At 37.3% G+C, this 15,989-nt stretch overlaps 1 protein-coding gene across 4 annotated transcripts in view; it reads left to right on the forward strand.

Moving 5' to 3' along the window:
• The window catches only part of ANKRD28 (ankyrin repeat domain 28), a gene marked incomplete at its 3' end in the record, with an annotated part of 122,886 nt that extends 114,505 nt beyond the window's left edge, over positions 1-8,381 (forward strand). For all 4 annotated transcript variants that reach the window (XM_083825116.1, XM_083825115.1, XM_083825117.1 and 1 more), the window contains 5 exons: positions 262-407; positions 590-672; positions 810-892; positions 3,198-3,289; positions 7,142-8,381. In XM_083825116.1, coding sequence (XP_083681242.1) covers positions 262-407; positions 590-672; positions 810-892; positions 3,198-3,289; positions 7,142-7,428 — 691 coding nt within the window. The remainder of the gene's footprint in view (positions 1-261; positions 408-589; positions 673-809; positions 893-3,197; positions 3,290-7,141) is intronic.
• Positions 8,382-15,989: the final 7,608 nt, after the last annotated feature.

The raw sequence follows: 15,989 nt of genomic DNA on the forward strand, positions 1-15,989 counted from the left end.
TTGCATCACTTTTTGGGTAGTATTTTATGTGTATTTTTTTTCTGAATCAAATTATACCTGTATTATAAACTACGCAGATAATAAAGTGATATGTATGAAACTTGAAGGTGATTATCTAAAGGCACCAGTCACAACTCCAGCAATACTGATAATAAATGACCAACTGCCCTGTCTTTTGTATCTGCACAATCACAGTTAGTATTTCTCTTTGTATGAGTTAGAAAGCCAAGCTGAACATGACCATATTTTGATTTATTGCAGGACTCCTCTTCATGCAGCAGCTTTTACAGATCATGTCGAGTGTCTACAACTTCTGCTCAGTCACAACGCTCAAGTAAATGCTGTAGATGCTTCTGGGAAAACACCTTTAATGATGGCTGCAGAAAATGGGCAGACAAATACAGTTGGTAAAGGGAAATTTGTATGCATTTCAGCTAAGTTTGTTAGTCTTACTGCAGATAAAGTTGCCTAATAGTTATGTTATTGTGGTTATATTTTGTCAAAATAACACTTTCATTTTGCACAAATGTAAGCTCTTAAAACTTTGCAGAATGTGCTTTTAGTTAATACAAATCCTTATTTCCCCCAGAGGTGCTGGTTAGCAGTGCTAAGGCTGATCTGACTTTGCAAGACAGTTCTAAGAACACAGCACTCCATTTGGCTTGCAGCAAGGTGCGTGCATAGTCTCATTTCATCAGCGCTGAGCTTTGTGTTATCAAGCGTTGTTTGCAAATAATAACTTTGAAAAGGCATTCGAAGCTATTTTTGAAGAGTATTTGTTATATGACAAATGTTTGTTCTGTATTAAGGGTCATGAAACTAGTGCCTTGTTAATACTGGAGAAGATTACGGATAGAAACCTCATCAATGCCACCAATGCAGCCTTGCAAACGTATGTATCAGCAGTGAGTGTTTTTTTCAGATTAGTTTTTGGTGTATTTCTGCTAAAACCAGTAACTTGCTCATGAAGTAGAATAATTTTCAGGGTTTTTTTTTCCAAATTGGTTTAATTTTGATTGAATTGCTTAACACAAAGAGTTGAACCGACTTGAATTCAAAAGGTGTTTCATTTAAACTTAAAGTTCAAATTTTAGCTGAGTAAAAACGATAATAAATAAATCTTAAAGTATTGTAAATCAGGGAATCCTGTGTGGGCTTACTGCAATCCACTGACGTTACCTGTAAACCAATATTGTCGTTTTACGAATTATCTAATTTTTCAATTTAAATTCACTTGAGTTAACTTACTAGAGTCATATTAAGATTTGCTCTTCAAAGCTAGCTATTTAGAAAAAACTAGCTGAAGTATGCTTTTATTCTTCTGCATGCTTTCTGTTAGTAAAACATACCTCTTGTTCCTGAGATGGAAAACTTTATATTTAATTCGATATTATAGAGAATTCTGTATCTTCTTTCTGAAGATCTACGGTCAAGTAGAATTAAGCCTATTTAGTCCAATTATAGAGAAAACTCAAAAATGTTTAAGTATGTCATACTGTGTAATGTATTTCAGGATGGGCTATTAAAATGACTCGTCTGCATTTTTTTCCTTTTTTAAGACTGTATCTGTATAATAGGCAATATTTGACACCTGATATGTAGCTGAATTATGCACATGAATTGTTAGACTGCTTTCATAATACTATCATACAGGCCATTTAGGAAAGAAAACCTCTGGAACTTTAAAGTAACTAGAGTATTTTTCTGGCCTTGCATCCCCTCTGCAATCTGTCATGTGCAAAGCCCTACAGTTTCACCAACTATTCACAGAGATCTGCGTGAACCTAAGAGTTCAAGCAGGAGTTAAGATAGCAAGACTTTCCTTCCTGTGCTCTTGCTGCTCACTGTGGTGCACCTCAGGCAGCGAGAAATACCCAGAAAGCAGGAAGGGGACTGATTGCCCCATTTCTGGCTTGAACAAGAATACCTAGAGAGAAGGAAAAGCAAAAGTGAAATAGGAACAGAAGTGGGAAAGTATATTAGCACAGGCTCATCTAATTCCACCCACGTGCCTTGGCTCATATAGTCCGATCAACAGATGTTGTGGGGAAAAATAGGTACATATTCGCACCTCCATATAATGTTTATGTAAATTTCAAGATTTTAATAGTTGCTTAAAATGTTACCGGTTTAGCAAACATTTTTCAGTACCTAAACTGACTTTGGTCTAAACAGCATTCATTCTAAACAGTGTCCTTCCTACTTTGTAGCAAGATGAGCATTGCAATTGCTGGCTCTACATGAAAATTATCTTTTACACTTTTCATTGTATCAATGGTGTGCAATAGTTCTTGAATTTTAATACTTTAACATAAGCACCATAGATACAGCTTCTCCTATTTGTGTATTCTGCATTTCTATTCTCTAAGTGAGACAATTGTTTTCGACTCAAAATACATTTCAGTTAATTCAAACAATTTTAAGAACCTCAAAACGAATGAAGAGCAATATAAAGCAGAGTGGAAGTAAGCTGATTATTCTGTTTCCTGCTGAGTGATGGCAGGATTTATTTAAGCCAGGGGGAATCAGTTCTGAAAAACTGTTGCATTTGAGGAAGGTGTAATTAGAATAGTTGAGGTAAAACTATGCTTTCCTCGATAGATCAAGTCACCACAAAACAGAGTTACAGTTAATAGTTTGAGGTTTTGAAAAGTAATTTGTTTTTCTTCTTGCTTCATGCATTATAAACTTTTCATCTCTAGTCACAATGGAATATAGTGATTTCTAAAAAGCAGATTGATTAAATGCTTCTGCATCTCTTAAAAGCATTTGTATGCAATAAAATGGGACTACCATGCTGCTGTTTGTATGTGAATGATTATTGCCAGTGACATACAGTAACTCTCAGATGAGACACTTACTGTTAAAACAGTGAAGGATTTATTAATAGTAAAGTATATTTTTTCTGACTTTTTAATGTGATAAAGTGCATAAATAGGCACGTCATTTCTAGCAGCTACTTCCCCACAGTGTGTTTCTATAAAAAAAAATGTGCACAATTGTTATTTTATAGTTTATTTGCAGTGAGAAAAGAGATTTGCAGTCTTTTTTCTGATCCTGGTTATTGTATATGCTGTATTTGGACAATGTGTAAATAACATACAAATACTTCAATAATCATTTAAGTAGATGCAAGCTACCTGTGTTATTTATTATCTTGTTCTAAGTTTTATATACCAGTTTGCTTTCCTCCTCAGGCCTCTGCATGTTGCTGCTCGAAACGGACTAACGGTTGTAGTTCAAGAACTTTTAGGAAAAGGAGCAAGTGTACTTGCTGTAGATGAAAATGGTAAGAATAAATTTAACTTTGTTTCCCCGTAAGGAACTGTGGTTTTAAACTCAGCTCACTGAAAAGCAACAACCATTTGGAAATTTCATATAGTACTTGCATTAGGTTCCCCCGTACAAAAAGTGTTGTGTTGGTGATGGACCATTTTAGAAAAGCAGCAGAAGTGTAAGGAGAATTAAAGCTTTCAGAACAATACAGGTCATGGTATAGAAAGGTTTGGTTTAAATTTATGGTCTGATAATGTATATGCTATAAATACACTTGCTCTGGTGTACTGGAAACAGAAAAACATAATACTCAGAGTAAAATAAAACTTTCAGCTGTTAAGCTGGATTGAATTGCCATCCATTTTGTCAGGTGTTAGTATTGGTGTTAGTTTTTAAAAGCAAGTATGAATTACAGGTCCCAGTAGCTGGGTCTCAAGTTACTGGCTCATTAGAATTTTTTGTTACATAGGAGTAAGAAGAAGTAACTCCTTTATCACACAGAATAAATTCTGTAGCTTATAAGGACAAAAGAAAAGGAGATCTACTGACTTCTTATTTGCATATTTTCACATAAGGAATCTGTGGTCCTGCAAAGCTGTGCTGTTAAGAGATACTCTCCTGTTTTTATGCTATACTCCAATATGCCTTTAAAACGAAAACAGTAACTTTTTTGTTTGTTTGTTTTCCTCCCAGAAAGGATGTGTGATTAGTTCTGATTAGATTTCCAGTTTGGAAAGATTTTCCTTTCTTGATGTTTACAGTGATTTTCCTTTTACAGTGTTTCTCAAATTATACTGCTTATAGTGAATTAAAGATCATTCCTCCCCTAAAATAGGGTATACAGGGGTAACTGCTAAATGAAACTCTCTAAAGTGAAAAGATGGGAAAACACTGTTTGCTTGCTTGTTTGTTTTGCTTCTCATTGTAAGTGTGCTTATTGGAGACATGATTTGTTTTTTTGGTTTTTTTTTTTTTTTTTTTTTTGTGGGCTTTTCATGTGCAGCCAGTCAGTCCAATGATAGAGCAGATCTTTAACATAACAGAGAAAAAAGTTGTTTGCATAGAAGTCACGTTTCTCTGGCAGCTTGGGGATCTAACTGTAATGTGTTAAACTTCTTTTAAATTCTGCTAATATTTTAAATTTTAAAACAACTCTGAGTGCTACCTACTCTAGTTCCCCTCTGTGGTTCCTAGCATTTCTTTCTAGTAGGACTCTGTTTATAAAATCTTGAGACCCCCTTAAGAATATTGCTAGTAAATTCTTTGTCTCTCAGGTGAATGTGCCAGCTTAAAGTTCAGTGTCGACAAAGTGATGAATACTTTGAGCTGTGAGAGAGCAAGGGAAATATTTATGGGATTTATCAGTTTACCTATTTTACCTGTCATTTTACATTTTTCTGAATTCTTAGAAGTATTAGTATGTCAGCACTTTGCTAAACCTGTTGCAAAAGTTTTCTTGATTTCCATAGTATACCTTGTATATTAAATGGAAAAGCTGGCAGTAGCAATAGCCAGGCTCTGCTTTGGGTCTATTTGTCTTGGATTTTCACATCTACTGCTAGAGTGTGTTTCTAAAGCAAAAAGAAAAAAATGGTTACGTTATCTGATACTAATAAAGCACAAATATAGACAAACTTATGGTGCTTTTTAATTATTAGAAAGGCTTGAAAGAGTATGATTCCTTCCTTTTTGAGGGCAGGAGGGTGAAAGCTATCTGCTTAGCAAAACAGACTAAAGAAATAGGCACTGGAATGTTGTGTGTCAATACTGATGTTCTCTAACACAGCTCAGATAAAAGTAGTGATCTGCCACACAAGCTTAACGTTTCAGGTAGAACTAGATAAAATTGGAGGTAAAGTTTCAGTTATTTTCCATGGCAGTGTGCCATGATATATAGAATACGTAACTAGCAGAATCTTAGCTTGGTATGGAGTGGGCATATCTTTATCTTTGATTGACCCTTTCTATAAAGGCTGCATTGAGGTGTGGTGTTGTTTTTGTTATTGCTTGCTTGTTCTTGTTGGGTTTTGTTCCTTTCGGTTTACAAGCAGTATGTATTTATCTATTTGTGTAAAACTACTTAATAGCCCTCTGCTGCTGTATCTGAGCTGCAGAAAATTACTTGACTGAAAAAAAACGAGCTTTTAAAAAGGAAACTAGCTTTACTCCAATTCTCCGCATTGTAAAAGCTCTATATTTTAAATCATACCACTTCTGTTACAGAGCCTCTCTTAATGTAGTGAGAACACTTTTGAGAGGTTTAAGAACAAATGTCTTTGGAAAAAATGTCATCTTCCTGGTTCTCAAAAGATTACTTGCAACTGAAACAACAAATTATCTGTGCAGTATGCTTCCCAGACGTAGTCATGCTGAGGGTTCATTCTTATTTCTGTACCAGTTCTCACTGAAGTATTTCAGTTCTTTTCCCATGGTTCCAAGATTGTCTTGATGAAAGTTTGCCATCAATTGCATCTAAAAAAAATATATTGAATTTTACATTATTTATGCAAGTTTACCTGTCTTGAAAGAAATTACTACCTTTTTCTTTCATTTGGTACCAGCTGAAGTTTTATTTTTGGTCATTTAGTCAACTTTTCAAGGTGGTTTTTTTTTTTTTTTTTCCACTATTTAACTTACTAGGCTAGCTAGATTTCCTGGGACTTTTTGTGTCTTATTAGTGTGCATTAGTCTTATTAAGACTTTTATGTGTCGTATTAGTGTGCACTACAGTAGTCGAAGGCGATATTCTCTAACTCCAGAGATTGACAACATGAGGAGGTTTATGCCATTTTCTGGATTCTTCATTGCCATGCTCATTGGCCTATCAATGCTTTAAAAGTAAAAAAGTGGAAAAGAGAAAAATGTGACTAGTTCTTTTCAAGAAAGAAAAGAACCAGCTCCAGGGAGACCTTCGATCGGCCTTCCAATACCTAAAGGGGGCCTAGAGGAAAGCTGGGGAGGGACTCTTTCTCAGGGGGTGTAGCGATAGGACAAGGGGTAACGGCTTTAAACTAAAAGAGGGTATGTTTAGATTAAATATAAGGAGGAAATTCTTCACTATGAGGGTGGTGAGGCACTGGAGCAGGTTGCCCAGAGAAGTCATGGATGCCCCATCCCTGGAAGTGCCCAAGGCCAGGCTGGATGGGGCTCTGGGCAACCTGGTCTGGTGGGAGGTGTCCCTGCCACAGCAGGGGCCTGGAACCAGGTGATCTTTAAGGGCCCTTCCAACCCAAACCATTCTGTGATTCAAGTTTTCCTTTGCTCATATGCCGGTTTGTATTTGAGGTCTTCTCCTGTTTTCTGGAAGAATTTTTTCTTGTAAATGCTTACCAGATGACTCATGTCTCAGATGACTTTCTTCTCTTTCCCAAGTGTAAGACTTCATTCAGTTTATCTCAAGAACTTTCTTTGCACTGACCACATTAATAAACCTCTGGTTTTCCTGTTGGCGCCTTCATGGAAACTTTGAAATCCCAGGGGAAGGAGCAGCTCTGCACTTGGGCAGGGAGAGCACTGGTCTTGAAGCAGTGTTCAGCACGCAAGCTCCATTTTCTGTTGTGCTAGAAAGCTGTGTGATAGTGATTTTTATTTGTTTTCTCCCCAGACGTACAAGAGTATTCAAGATCTTAGCAAGAAGCAATCTTTAAAAAAAACAGCCCACCAAACTCTGGGATGTTTTTGTACCTAAAATATTTTAAAAAATACAAACTGATAATGCATTTAATTTTAAGTTCTTTTTATTTTAAACAGTGCAGAGTTAAGCAATATAAAATATTTTTGGAGCTGAAAGATGACATGATCTTGGAGAAATCTGTACATTGTCTTTTTGTTTTAAGTGACGGTTGTGTTTTTCCTTGGCTTCCAGGTTACACACCAGCTTTGGCCTGTGCACCCAATAAGGACGTTGCTGATTGCCTAGCTCTCATCCTGTCCACGATGATGCCTGTTTCATCAAGCAGCACATTGCCTTCCTTTACATTCAATACCATTAATCATTACACCAACACCTCAAAAACTGTCACCTTCGATTCCTTGCCAGTCATGAGGAGTGACCATAGCTCTTATTGTACTTTCAACAATATTGGCAGGGAGGATGGCTACCCCTATACAGAAGAAGACGAACTCAATGACTCTGATTCTGAGACCTATTGAACACTTTATTTTGTAGGTCTGAAGAGTGAACCCTAAGGCTGGGAAGTCAGCAGACTTGGGCTTTTGAAAAAAAAAAAAGCTGTCAGAATTTGAATACAAAAAGAAGACAGACCTTTGAGAAGATGTTTTTTATTGCGGTTGCATATAAAAAAAATCTGTGAGACTCTAGGGGGATTTTTAAGAGCATATTTTGCAGAAGAAGCATAAATTCTTGAATAAGTACTTGGAATCCATGGCAAAAAAATAAAATAAAGAATGTCAAAACTGTTTTATTTAACTATTCTACCATTCTGTTTCTGGTGCCAGGAGTAATTTCTGCAGACTAGGCACCCTACTTGATGTAAATGATCGACACTATTATACAACACAAAGGATGCTAGATTTAAATATTGTCAATAAAACTAAAACCATTTTGAAGGCAATAAATGAGCTTGGTACAGTAGGCATTGTTTGTGCTGCAAATTGCCAAAGGACCAAATAACTTAAAGATTTTTTTTAATTAAATACCTTTTTTGTGAAAACTGGAATAGGTTCTTTGAGAAGTTGTTTTAATCTTAATCACTTCTGGGAAAGAAGCTTAGATTTGGTTTTAAGTGTTGATTTATTTTTTTTATCATCTAAAAGCCTTCCGACACTATTAAATGTACCATGAAAGAAAGCAGATGTATTTTTAAGTTTTGTTTTCTTTTTCTTTTAGATGAAATGAAAATGAACTTGTCATACTTTTATAATACTAAAATTAAACCAGCTAACAAGGTGAAGTCAGGGTGAAAAATGTACAGTGTAATAAACAAGGGAAGGGGTGGGAGATGTGGGAGGGAAGCAGTAATTGTTGCACAGTTTTAGATTTTTTAACTTTTGGGTTTTGGATTGAGATTTTTTTAATTTAAAATACGTGAGTAACTTGGAAACTATGAAACTGCATAAAAATTTGAAATGAAATGTCTTGACAACCCTGTTGTGACTGAGAGTTCTTTTCAACAATTTGTCCACTTCCTTATATCATAAAATTGTACGTAAGATTCAAGCTGTATGTCACTATCACTTTTTTGTTTTTAAAATCCTGGAGTTACACGGGAGGGGGAGGGGAAGGTGAATTTAAAAGTATATTTCCCTGTTAGCAGAAAGTACAATGTCTGGTCTGTGGGAAGAGCTGTGTATCTTTGTTGTGCTCCATTTAGAAAGTGAACGGCAGAAACAGGTCCCTGTAATGTAGTTCAGACTTGCCCGAAGTTTTTTTCTTTTAATTTATAACAGACTACTGTGGTTTTTTAATTGCCTGAAAAATGAAAAACTGACATAAGTAAGCTAAAGTTTCATCTGTTAAATATGAATATTTACTTTATTGGGCTCTGCTTTAACTATAACTGTTACTTTTCAAGTGAAATTGCTTATGTACATGCAAGAAATACTTGCATGTCCTGGTAAAGTACAAATAAATTACTACAAACTGATTCCAATTTCCTTTTTATCCTTTTTGTATTGTGAAACTGGAAATCTTTATGATATTGTAAATTATCAGCTGGTTTTCTGAACATAGTGTGGAAACATGGGACAATATTTTGATCTATTTGATAATTTTGTGGGGTTTTTTGAAGAATTAATGAGCATGTACATAGAAATAGTGACTGCTTGAATACTGTATTTACCTGCACTCTTTCAGTACTTCAAGATTCCTGTATATTTTGCGGAGTATAATAAAACCCAAATGTGAGTTCTACTAATGAATAATTCATTTGTATCTATTAAGCATTAATGGCAAAGTCTCTTTTGTTAAACTGTTAGAATTTATAAAATCTACTTTACAAAGGCTTTGTAATTCTAAAGTGAAGGTGAGCCATTTGAATTTAAAGTAATCGTAAATGTTAAATTACTTAATTTATTCCTCTAGGCTTCCTTTTAAGTATTACTTTCTTCACCGTTTGTGCTTGCGTTCGTTGTTTATATATACAGTATGTTTGTCTTTGAACAGAATTAGATGACTTCAGGGAGATCGTGATTTCTCTTTTCTTCCCTCTGAACCTCTCAAAGTACAGGGCTACGTGGGAGTGATTTGCACGCCTCAGCCAAGCTACTCAGAAGATCCGCGTTAGCCTGTCTTGAGATTCGCTGCATCTATTTAAATACCAAGGTTGAAACAGCATGGATCCATTTCTCCTCATATTTTTGTGGAAAATCCGAATGCCAAGTTGCATCCGTGTTCCTTGAAAGGTAACTATTGAATGTTTCTGTTAATGAAGCCGTCCAATTTTTGTTGTTCCAAACAAACTGTGTGATGATGTTAATAGGCTTTCATTATCTGGGCTTGACTTTTATTTGACTTCAAGAAGACTTCTTGTCTCAGTGTGTGGTGTCTGCTGCCATAGGACAGTTTCTAGGAAGGATGCTCCTATCTTGGAAGGATGCTCCTATCTTACTTGAAATATTAGGAAGGGAGCAGAAACAGATCTATTCGTGTCTGCCGCGTGCCTGGATGATTGAGGGGAAAAAGCTTGGAAGGTGTCAACTTGGAAGTTAGGTTCAAATATGGAATACGGACAAATGGAGAAAATGCTGTTAAACACCTGTATGTAATCAGAAATTACGCCTCCTATAATTCGTTACTCCTCACATCTTGAGGAAGAAAACATTTTTCGCCACATTAAATTGCCTTATTTTTAAGTTAAAAAGAAGTTTTGTGAACTTTCTAGGGTTAAAGATGTCTGACTTGTGTTACAAACCACTAACTCCATTTGGGGATTCAGAGTTGCATGTATCTCATTAGAATTTATCCAGTGGATTTTACCACAGAATTTAACCTGTGGATTTCAATTTGCATTCGGTTGTTCCATGCTGCTGGTACAGGTTGGACAGTAACTGAGTAACTGTGCCTTGTAAATGATAATTGGGACTATTACTAGAATACGGTCTTATTCCAGAAATGGAACAAAGTTTGTTTAAAGAACATGTTACCCTTGTTTGAGGCTACTTCATTAATGAGAGGTCAAGAAACAGAAGGTTCCTTGTTGCTGAAAAAAAAAAATAATGCTGTCTGTAGTCGGAATGGCTGTTTTTCTGTTTGTGTTCACACCTGAATGGAGGCCTGTTTACTTCCAGAAAATGATGCTGGATCTGGCATTTTTCAAAATAAGTCCTACTTCTTTTTTTTTTTTTTTTTTTTTCCTGTACAGATTAATAGGGCACCATTACTGTTACAATCTTCATCCAAACAACCTCTTGGATTTTCACCAAGAGAGGGCAGGGAGGATTGGCTGGACTGCTGAAGCAAAGTATTAGAATAAAGGAAACCCTTTTTATGCTGGAAAAAAATAAATAATGAATGGACTTAGGAATGACAACAACAAGCTCTGATCAGCTTTTTATGTACTCTGACTTCTTTGATGTTTTATGGACTTTTCAGTTCTCAGGATAAATGTTCTGCAGGAGAAAACGCCAAGTTAGCACAGAACCCACCAGACTGTGCTGTTACTTTCAGAGTGTACTGTGGTCATGTAAATGCTTGATGCTGTTACAAAGAAGAATCAGTCTTAAATTTATTTATTGACTTATTTTCCTTCCAGGCATGACCCGTCTGTAATCAAAAAGATTTTTCTTATGATATTGTGTAAAGTCTTGTCTCCTACTTCATGTTTCCTACTTATTGCTTCTCCAGCACCAAATCTCTCCAAAACAATCATATATTTGGAACAATCAGAGCTTAGAAGTATGCATGTTTTAAAAGTTGTATCTTCTTCTTTTTTCTGGTCATACAGTCTCTACCGTAAAATTCTGACTTGAATTGTCTACCAACCTACAGAATTAAAAATGTTTGGTTTAAAAAAAAAAAGTTATCGTTTAAAAATGAACGACTTCTAAGTTGTTCCAGTTAACATCTGAATAATGGATACTAAAGATCCCAAAGCTATTACCTGTATGTCAGATGACGAAAACAGAGCAGGAGATAATGTTTATAGATACTTTGACGCCATAATTCTGTTTTGAGAGGAATTGTCCTTCCTGTCTTGCCTAGAGATTCTGTGCATTTGAAAGCAACAAAAACTGCAATAATCCAAATAACATACTCTATTTACATTCTAGTTTCAGAGAGCAAGGGCGTTCATTAGAATCAGTTGGTTTGAAATAATACAAGTGTTGTTCTGGTAGTTGAGCTTCTTTATTTAAAAAAAAAAAGTTGCGGTGAGCTTTCTGTTAATCATGTAATAACTAGGTGAGCGGATAAGCCTGTAAAAAGATTGTAAGCAAAAGCGAATACCATACAATACTGTACAAAGGATTGTTGTCTTTGTTGTCTTAGTTTTGAGAAGTTTTATCACATGGATAATCACAGAGCATTTCTAATAGCACCAGATGTCCGTGGCACTTACACTCCCTAATTCCATCTGTGGGTCAGCGAGGTTCACGTCTTAAAAGCAGAAACCTAAACAAAAAGGCTAAGTGTTCAGGGAAACAGCAGTTCTGCAGAAGAACTGGAGGACATGCTCTTTGCTCAGAGCAGCACACAGCAGTGGCAAGGGAGGTCCATGGGCTTCCCTGGCTCTCCTCGCTTCCCACCACTGCTCCATGACTCTGCTGATGGTTCTCAGCCCCTTCCCAACCGAAAGGCCACGGTGCTTTTGGTTTAAAAGTGTTGATTTGAGATGATGATAATCCCCGACTGATCCTGACTGGGTTCAGAATACTAACCTTGGAAAAAAAGGGTCTTTATCATGTCCTAACAAGTAGTTAAAACTTTTAACACCACCTCCATAGGTCCAGATTTAAACTTAGCAAAGTACACATTTTAATATCGGGGGAAAAAAGCAAGTATTTAATTTCTTGAAGCTGGTCCAGCAAATTTATATAAATCCTTGAATCAGAGATTGGTAATTATAGCCTCTTGTGGTAATTTCTCCATAGTTTGTGATGAATTTCTCATAATCCTTTAATACGGTGCAAGAGTTGATAGGACTTGGAGAAAAATTCTTTCAGATTAGGGTTAAAAACCTTTATTTATAAATCTGTAGCTGTGACTGTATATAAATTGGACAAGAATTTGTGAAACACGGGTCTGTCTCCTTTACAGACTGAAACCAGAGATGTCAAATGGAAAGAGACATAACGTAGGTCTCTTGGTTTCTATTTGTTCAAGCTCATAGCTTTAGTTTCTTTATTTTTTCTGTAGTCCTTTTCTCACTATAATATCTCTGTATTCTGAAGACTTAAATTCAAGGAACCATGCATTTATTTGAAATGGCAAAACTGGTTATTCTTAAAATGTCATCATACTATTACACATGTAAAATCCTACAACCAGACCCCTAGTGTGATCCCTGTATCCTTACCTACCTACTGAAAGAAAACTTGATGAAATTTCAGCCTAGGAAAGAGCATTTCTGTCAGTTGTTCAGTCATCCCAAACCCATTGAAATGTATTGGTTCCCTTTCCCTGGGGAAGACAAGTTTCAGCCATAAGTAAAATTTTCAAATTACTATTTTTTTCCCTGTTTCTCCAACTCATCTCTGACCTGAACATTTCTGATGGGGGAAGAAGATGAATGTCACTACTTTCAGGGCTTGAAGGTCCTTTGAAATTCTCTCTAACCTGGCATCCCAATCTCTTAGCACTGATATTTGTCTTCAAATGAAGCAGTATCTAAATTGGTTATGCTTCTGTAGTGCCTTGTGTCACTGCGCATCATGATATACTGAGCTCCTACGTTCCATGCGGCATTTTAAAATCTAGCAATTTTCAAACTGAGGTAGGGAAAGGAATCTTGCAGTATTTCATCATGTAACTGTAAACATAGTTGAATAATATGGAACTTAAAGAGCCTTTCAAGCTGTCTCACCATTATTGTGTCATTAAATATTTAAAACCACCTTACATTCTCATGTGCATTAAAATTGCAATAGAAACAACCAGAAATTTTGCTACTCAGTTTCACAACAGAACAAAACAAACTCCCCACTTCCAAGCTTTTTCAAGTGACAGGTGCTCCTCAGGTTTTCTTCTCAGTGTCTCTGGGAGTTGATTTGGTTCAGAAAATTTAAGACATGGCTTTTTGTTTTCAGGAATGGTGTGTTTTTTTTTTTTTTTTACTGTTTTTTTTTTAATATGCATAAATGGAGGAAGAGGGTAGTTCTTTCTAGCCACTGAATGTGTGTGCCAGTAGTGTTGATTAACTGTTGTTTAGACTCTCTTTCTGTAAGAGTCCTGAAAATGTTCTTCATTGGGTTCTTTTACTCAGTTTAGCTGCTCTCTCTGAAGCAGCCAAAGAAAGTGGTCAATTTTCTGTGGTGCTCCTTTTGGGATTTCCAAGGTGCTAGGCTGTTTAATTAAATACCTGATGCTGCAGGACAGGCCACAGCCGAGGCAAGGCTGCGCTGTGCTTCATGAAGATGGCAGCGTCCTCAGTACCTTGTTGGCTGCAGGAGGCTCTCGAAGCTCAGTCACTTCGGTCTGTTCATTTCACCTGTGAAGATCTACCTGTGCAAGCTTGTGCCCAGTGTGTGTTGTAAAGGTGTTTGTTCTCAACAGCTTGTCCCAGTCCCTTGCCAGTTTCTGAGCCTGTTCACGTGCTTCTCAATAACTTATCTCTGACGTCCTGATTGTCAAATGTTCCTTTGGTGCGTCTCCTGGCGGTTTCTCTTGCTATGCTCAGTGTCCCCACAGCTACCTGTGTAACTCACTGGGGATGTGAATCCCAAAGCAGCAGGTCCCTTAGGAAGAAATCCCAACACCCCTGACTTGCGTGCTGATACCCCTAGGTGCACAGGGCTTTTCTGGTCGTCTTCCCCTTCCCCGTGGGCAGCACCAAGACCCCTTAGAGATAGGGTCCCCTGCTGTCCTTCTCAGACAGGGTGTTCCTTTGGTCTCGGTACGAATTTCTTCCAAACCCTGACTGCATTTAAATCAGCAGGCTGAGTGATTTATAGCTGTTGTCGACTTAAGCAGTGCTTCCTGTATGTCGGAAGATCCTTGTTTTCTGGGTGGGTTGGTTGGTTGCACTCAGAGACGGAAACTGCTCAGGAAGCTTTACTAAAGCTGTTTATGCCCATTGAAGAGAGATGATGAAGGTCTGGGTTACGGTACGTAACAAGTCTGCCTGCGTGAACTGCAGCCTTGCTAAAGGCTTCTCACGCCCTCAGTCAATGGCACTTAGCTTCACTCGCACCCTAAGAGCACGGGGTTGTTGGAGAACAGAGCTGCGCTGGGATTGCTGTCCCAGCACAGACGTTCAGGACACACGTACCGGTGGTTCTGAGTGTAGTGGGTTATTGCTCAGCCACCCAGTGGATGCATCTGTTGTTGCTTGAAGGTCAGCGGGTCAAGTTTACTTGATGGTAGTTTTTCGCATCGTACTGTCCGGTCTGCTTTTTCCACAGTAGTTAAAGGCTGCATTTTTAGGGGTGAAGGGGACAAGGTATTAAAACACACCCTAGAATTTAAACTCTCCTCTTCAAGGAAGGGACAGAGCAATGTGCCCCATGCAAACTGTTAGGCCACAGTGTCTGTTTTCTAATAGCTGTGATGTACCCGAAGTTAGAATAGCTCCATGGAACATGCTTTGCAAGTATCTCACAGATAACTGCCTTTTTTTTTTTTCCTTAAGCATAGCAAATATGTAATGCAGCTTACTTGTTTATTGTAACAACTGCTTTGGAACTAAATATGGAAGAGTACTTAGCACAAAAAAATGCATGGTTTTCAACCCACAAAGGGGATGGGGAGGCCTGTCCTGGTGGCTGAAATTCTCCGGTCATTTATCCTTTCTTTCCCTTTCTTTCCTTTGGATGTGATCACCATGGTTCTACAACCAGAAGCTCAGTAAACACCACAAATGCTCTTCTGTTCTTTTCTGCATGTTCTGAAATGTGTGCAGCTTTCAGCAGGAACACCACTATGGGTGCAAAACAATTAATGATTTGTAATGACCCCATGGTTTGTGTGGCAGGGAGCCACTTTTACATGAGCAAATTTATCTCTAATGACATATAGGAACTCCCTCCTCATACTTCTACCAAATAAATGCTGCAGGATAAACAAACTTGTCTTGCTGTATCAAAGCAGTGTGACCAGGTCCTGCCTCACAGTAAAGTAGGTTGGAGAAGGGAAGTCTGATAGAAGAGAAGATTGTAAATATTTATATAATCATTTTGCGTAAATACTTGAGATACCTTGAGGTAGAAAATTATCATGAATATTTTGCTTTCTGAAACCAGAACATGAATTTGTTCAAAGCAGGAGAATATCGAGTAACTTTCAGTGTATGTACTTGTTGCCAAAGTGGTTTCAGTTTGAAGACATCTCGGAGCTGCCTCAGACAACCCCACCTGGGAGTCACAGCTCTCCCCTTCACGCTGTACTCCTCACAGCAACCAGAACAGCAGATTCAGTGCTTAGAACACAAGGACTCACCAAAGGAATGACTGTGTTTATTGTTTGTCTACTTAACAGCTGTTACATAGATTGTAACGGCCAATGAGACCACAGGAAGTTGTAATTCTTGAGAAGAAATTACTTTCTCTGAATTTAAACCCAAATGAATATCCTTCGAATATTCTCTTCCTAATGTCTTCAC

The sequence above is a fragment of the Anser anser genome (assembly GCF_964211835.1).
Source record: "Anser anser genome assembly, chromosome: 2".
Taxonomy (NCBI): domain Eukaryota; kingdom Metazoa; phylum Chordata; class Aves; order Anseriformes; family Anatidae; genus Anser; species Anser anser.